General features: G+C 41.7%; 1 protein-coding gene across 1 annotated transcript; it reads left to right on the top strand.

The window, feature by feature from the left end:
• The first annotated feature begins 2,762 nt into the window (after positions 1-2,762).
• Positions 2,763-3,479, top strand: LOC147975258 (uncharacterized). Its single transcript, XM_087519626.1, has 2 exons — positions 2,763-2,799; positions 2,881-3,479. Exons 1-2 carry the CDS (start codon positions 2,763-2,765, stop codon positions 3,477-3,479), a joined length of 636 nt encoding a protein of 211 aa, XP_087375752.1.
• Positions 3,480-7,012: the final 3,533 nt, after the last annotated feature.

Here is a 7,012-nt window from a genome sequence, read left to right as displayed (position 1 = left end):
TAGTGTGTGTGTTCTGTTTCATATACGGTTAGGTGGAATATAACCTGAGTGCTCGAACTGTAATAAAAATTTTGTACTAATGGCGCACCTGGGGGTGGTGCGCCATTGCTGTCGTCGTACTTATGGCGCACCAGGGGGAGGTGCGCCACTGCTAACCCTCCCCCCACTCCACCTGTTCCCCTCTGGCCTCTCTCCCTCCCCCACTCGACCTAACCTCGCCGCAGCCGCCCATGCGCCCCCGCCGCCTCCATCTCCCCTTCGCCGCCTTCCTCCCGAGCCCCGCCTCCCCCTCGAGCACCGCCTCCCTCGCCTCGGAGCCGCCCCGACCCGAGTTCCACGAGGAGAGGAGGACCCATGTCCACCAGGCGAGGAGGCCCGCAACCTCCCCGCCATCTATCCCCGCCTCCCCCAAGCTCACCGTCTCCGCCCTCTGTCGTCTCCGCTCGGGCCACTACCTCATCGTGGTCAGGTAACCCTCCTCCCTCTGCCTCTCTTCTCCTCTCTTCCTCCTCTCCTCCCTCCCGGCCATGCCCTCTTCTTCTCTCTTTTGCTAGGTTTAGGTCAAATCCCTCTCGAATTTAGGTCAAATTAGGTTCAAAAAATTGTGGGAGTAGTGCCTAGCAAACATGAATAATTAGTGCTCCATGCGCATTGGAGGACTTGGTACCTGCAAGATTTGGACACACTGAAAAAATGCACTGGACATACTGAAGAAAAATTTTGTGTCCAGTAAGATTAGAGAAAATTTTGTGCTAATGGTGTGCTGGTAGAACGCGCAATTTTTGTTAGTTCGTTGCCATGTCATGATAGGACATTCAGTTGTTTCTGTTGTTCACAATGCTCTGAATTTGTTGTTCACAATGCTCTAATGGTTTGTCAATGAATGGTGGTGCAATGGTGGCCTCTGTTTCAAATATTTTAGCAATTACTTGACCATAAATAAAAAAGAAGATTTGGGGATGGTAACTCCTGTGTGGTTTCTATTAAATTTAAAATAGTGGGGGTGTAATTTTCATCCATTCATCTCTTTCTCTAGCTTGTCTAAAAGTTATGTTTACAATATTGCTGCATTTTCTAGAACAGCCACCACACTATAATATTTCATAAGATGATGATATAGTTAAGAATATTACTTAAGGTATGCTTCTGAATATTGTTGTCCACAATGTCTTCTCGCCAAACGCTTATCCATTTAGGAGCCATGGTCATAAGCAGTCTGCTTGAGGGTGGTCTTCCACAACATATGGAATTTATCCATCTAATGTAGTCAATAGATGTTGTCAAGTGATTGTGCCATGGTTTTGGTTCTGTTTTTAAAAAGGAAAGCCGGTTGTTCAGGCTTCAAGAAAATATTTTCTTAGAATATTACTGCTAAGCCCAAGCTTGTTAATCATGTAACTTGAGAAAATTATTGGAGTAGATCAAATTCAGCCATTATAATGTTTCATGCCTGCATCAACACTTCTCTGTACTGCATGTGGTTGTTATAGTTGAGGGTCAAAAGTAGAGGTTAGCTTTAACATGATTCGCTAGTGCTTTCATCACTTGTGTGATGATTGTCTTGGTCCTTTTCATTTTTGTCATGGCATTCTTGAGGTGCTGATGTGTCTGAGGGCATGAACCATGATCAGGTTGAGTTCAGATTTCATTAGATTAGATGGATTATCAGAACTTGACGTGGTTTTCCACTTAGCTATCTGAATTGAGAAAAAACATAGCTTTTGCTGTCTCTGAGGCAAAACTTGCTACTCCATATACAACTAATACTACTACTAGACAAGATACTACTCCATATACTACTAATACTACTACTGTATTTCATTTCAAAGTTCAAAATGCTGGTACTGAGATTTTCATTTCCAATGAGTGATGTTTTTCCTAGCAGTAGAAAAAACATAGCAACTTCTCTGATGTTATAAAGTTGTTCTTATATGGGTGAAACTTCACTTGTTTTTAGGCTAGTGTAGGGTGTTGCTTCTTCTGTATGGGCCAACTATGTCACAAATAAATTGTTTCTTCTTCTATATTTGACAAGTAATGACTTGCAAAGATGATGATCATCTTGCTAGTTTGCTGGATTTGTCCCCGAGAGGCCCTTGAGTTTGTCGGAATGTCGATTAACTTCCGTTCCGGCAAATTCGGGTACTCCATATGTCCTATTTTCAACAAAGGTCATGCTGAAATTTTCCGTGAATTTTAGCATGACTTTGCTAAAATTAGGACATATGGGGTACTTGCGACTAATGTTGATTATCTTCTGCTCAAAATTTATGCTGCTATAATTTTTTAAGGGTACTAATTGGTCTCTTCTGCTGCTTATCAGAGATGGGGGGAAGCAGCCACCGCTGCTCTGCCTCACCGGAGTACGAGTTGGATGCTTTCGAGTTCTTCACTATCATACTTTCTTCTTCAGTATCAGCCACGAGGCAGGTATATAAAACAAGAGATCTCCCCTTCAGCCATCTCATTATGATAACTCTGTTGTTTGCTACATTACTCCTTGTCCCAAATTGCAGAGGCTGCCTGACGCTTTTATGAAGATGCTGGGTGAAGATCCGCCAGATAATGTGAAGCTCCAACAGGCCGACAGCGGGGTTCACAGGCTGTGGGACGTGGAGTTGGTGATCGAGGAGGGCCACATGTACCTGTGCCGTGGCTGGGAGAAGTTCTACAGTGCCTACGACCTGCGGACCTGGTACTTTCTTCTCTTGAGGTACGATGATGACGCCACAATGCTCATCGTTAAGGTTTTCAACAAGACTATGTGTCGCATGCTCTACGCTGAAGACGAAGATGCCAGTGCATTCTGCCTCTTCTTATTCCTCCATATTTGGCTTTGTCTCACATCGATTGTTAACGGTCATTGTTGCATTTGGACAGGCAATGGGAGCAGCAGCAGCGACACTGGCTACAGCCAAAGCAGCAGCGATTATGGCTGTAGCAAAAGCAACAGCGATTCTGGCCTTAGCGAAAGCAGCAGCGATTCTGGCAGCAGCGAAGACAACAAGAAGGATGATCCGGACTGGAGTGGGGGAGAAGAGGAGCAGAGTGGGGATGAGGAGCTGCAAGATGACGATGGGCATCAGGCTGAGGATGACCTAGCGCTCGTGGTGGCTGACCAAGGGCAAGAGATGGTGGTGGCTGACCAGGTGCAAGAGATGGTGGTGGCTGACCATGGGCAAGAGATGGTGGTGGCTGACCATGGGCAAGAGATGGTGGTGGCTGGCCATGGGCAAGAGATGGTGGTGGCTGACCATGGGCAAGAGATGGTGGTGGCTGAGGGTGGCCTCGCGATGGTAGTGGTGCCTGACAATTACCACGCATCGGTGGTGGCACCAGCGATCCCACAGCTGGGCGACATGACCACGCCAATTGTGGTAGAAGACTACATCCCACAGCTGCCTCCACTGCCTCCACCGCCTCGCCGCTCTTGGCGCATCAGGCTGAGGAAGGAGAAGGAGAAGAACAATGAGAACTGAACTATGTCAGGTATGTCAGATCTCCAAAATGATATATATATATACTTAGTTACCTATTTATCTCTAATATGCTTAGTTTCCTATAGGTTAGCTCCAAAATTACTTATGTTAGCACAAAATGATCAAGTTTACATAATAAGCTTATAGTCTTCTTCTTATTCTTCTTCTTATCCAAAATGACATATGTTAGCTTCATTTTACCTAAGTTGGCTCTAATATGCTAACTTAGAGCTTATATGCTTAGTTTCCTATAGGTTAGCTCCAAAATTACTTATGTTAGCACAAAATGATCAAGTTTACATAATAAGCTTATAGTCTTCTTCTTATCCAAAATGACATAGGTTAGCTTCATTTTACCTAAGTTGGCTCTAATATGCTAACTTAGAGCTTATATGCTTAGTTTCCTATAGGTTAGCTCCAAAATTACTTATGTTAGCACAAAATGATCAAGTTTACATAATAAGCTTATAGTCTTCTTCTTATTCTTCTTCTTATCCAAAATGACATAGGTTAGCTTCATTTTACTTAAGTTGGCTCTAATATGCTAACTTAGAGCTTATATGCTTAGTTTCCTATAGGTTAGCTCCAAAATTACTTATGTTAGCACAAAATGATCAAGTTTACATAATAAGCTTATAGTCTTCTTCTTATTCTTCTTCTAGTCTTCTTCTTCTTCTCTTCTTCTTCTTCTTCTTCTTCTTCTAACTTCTTGTTTATCATTTTGCAGATTTGATTTAATTCACGGAAGCTTGCATGGACGGAGTGCTTCTTTTCCATTTGTGTTTTTATTTTGTATCAACGTGAAACTTTTGTGAATTGATGGATAACGGTGTTGAATGAACATTGTGAAACTTTTGTAATATGTAATGATGGAACTATGTGTTGGCTATGTATGTATATATGATGAAACTTGTGTGTTGGATATGATCTGGTGGACGCAGGTAACATCATTACATATGGCCCCCTGTATGTAAGCTAAGCAGATATGTGTTGTATGTTATCTCTAATATTTTTTAACCTGTGAAAATATCGAAAATGAAAAAAAATCCCTAATATTCATACTAGTGGCGCACCACACAAGACACTAACGGCGCACTGTTATAATCACACTAATGGCGCATCACCCAACAGTGCGCCATTAGTATGCCAAAGCACATGGTTAAATATGGCCCCTTGGGAGGCATACTAATGGCGCATGGTGTTCTATACTAATGGCGCACTGCTCGGTGCGCCATTAGTATACCAGATACTAATGGCGCACCGGTGGTGCGCCATTAGTAAGAAATACTAGTGGCGTGATACTAATGGGGCACCGGCAGTGCGCCATTAGTGGGCAAAACTGGTGCGCCATTACTAGCCCTTTTCCTAGTAGTGGCGCGCCTTGGGGGGGGTAGGCGCGCCTCCTACCTCGTGGCCTCCCTGTTGGTTACTTGACGTAGGGTCCAAGTCTCCTGGGTCTTGTTTGTTCCAAAAATCACGTTCCCGAAGGTTTCATTCCGTTTGGACTCCGTTTGATATTCCTTTTCTTCAAAACCCTAAAATAGGCAAAAACAACAATTCTGGGATGGGCCTCCAGTTAATAGGTTAGTCCCAAAAATAATATAAAAGTGGATAATAAAGCCCAGTAATGTCCGAAACAGTAGATAATATAGCATGGAGCAATCAAAAATTATAGATACATTGGAGACGTATCAAGCATCCCCAAGCTTAATTCCTGCTCATCCTCGAGTAGGTAAATGATAAAAAAGATAATTTTTGATGTGAAGTGCTACTTGGCATAATTTTAATGTAATTATTCTTAATTGTGGTATGAATATTCAGGTCCGAAAGATTCAAGATACAAGTTTAATATTGGCATAAAAATAATAATACTTCAAGCATACTAACAAAGCAATCATGTCTTCTAAAAATAACATGGCCAAAGAAAGTTATCCCTACAAAATCATATAGTCTGGCTATGCTCTATCTTCACCACACAAAGTATTTAAATCATGCACAACCCCGATGACAAGCCAAGCAATTGTTTCATACTTTTGACATTCTCAGACTTTTTCAATCTTCACTCAATACATGAGCATGACCAATGGACATAGCACTATATGTGGAATAGAATGGTGGTTGTGGAGAAGGCAAAAAGGGAGAAGATAGTCTCACATCAACTAGGCATATCAACGGGCTATGGAGATGCCCATCAATAGATATCAATGTGAGTGAATAGGGATTGCCATGCAACGGATGCACTAGAGCTATAAGTATATGAAAGCTCAGCAAAAGAAACTAAGTGGGTGTGCATCCAACTTGCTTGCTCATGAAGACCTAGGGCATTTTGAGGAAGCCCATCATTGGAATATACAAGCCAAGTTCTATAATGAAAAATTCCCACTAGTATATGAAAGTGACGAAATGAGAGACTCTCTATCATGAATATCATGGTGCTACTTTGAAGCACAATGTGGTAAAGGATAGTAACATTGTCCCTTCTCTATTTTTCTCTCATTTTTTTATTTGGGCCTTTTCTCTCTTTTTTATGGCCTTTTTTCTTTTCGTCCAGAGTCTCATCCCGACTTGTGGGGGAATCATAGTCTCCATCATCCTTTCCTCACTGGGACAAATGCTCTAATAATGATGATCATCACACTTTTATTTTCTTACAACTCAACAATTACAACTCGATACTTAGAACAAAATATGACTCTATATGAATGCCTCCGGCGGTGTACCGGGATATGCAATGAATCAAGAGTGACATGTATGAAAGAATTATGAATGGTGGCTTTGCCACAAATACGATGTCAACTACATGATCATGCTAAGCAATATGAAAATGATGGAGTGTGTCATAATAAACGGAATGGTGGAAAGTTGCATGGCAATATATCTCGGAATGGCTATGGAAATGCCATAATAGGTAGGTATGGTGGCTGTTTTGAGGAAGGTATATGGTGGGTGTATGATACCGATGAAAGGTGCACGATATTAGAGAGGCTAGCAATGGTGGAAGGAAGAAAAGTGCGTATAATCCATGGACTCAATATTAGTCATACAGAACTCATATACTTATTGCAAAAATCTACAAGTTATCAAAGCAAAGTATTACGCGCATGCTCCTAGGGGGGTAGATTGGTAGGAAAAGACCATCGCTCGTCCCCGACCGCCACTCATATGGAAGACAATCAAAAAATAAATCATGCTCCGACTTCATCACATAACGGTTCACCATACGTGCATGCTACGGGAATCACAAACTTTAACACAAGTATTTCTCAAATTCACAACTACTCAACTAGCACAACTTTAATATCACCATATTCATATCTCAAAACAATTATCAAGCATCAAACTTCTCATAGCATTCAACACACTCATAAGAAAGTTTTTACTATCCTTGAATACCAAGCATATTAGGATTATTTAAGCAAATTACCATCCTATTTAAGACTCTCAAAATAATCTAAGTGAAGCATGAGAGATCAATAGTTTCTATAAAACAATTCCACCACCGTGCTCTAAAAAATATAAGTGAAGTACTAGAG

This window comes from Triticum urartu, chromosome 4A, assembly GCF_056163025.1.
Source record: "Triticum urartu cultivar PI428250 chromosome 4A, HENAU_Tu73, whole genome shotgun sequence".
Taxonomy (NCBI): domain Eukaryota; kingdom Viridiplantae; phylum Streptophyta; class Magnoliopsida; order Poales; family Poaceae; genus Triticum; species Triticum urartu.
Note: the sequence above shows the minus strand (reverse complement) of the source record. Positions and strands in the feature narration are given on the sequence as shown.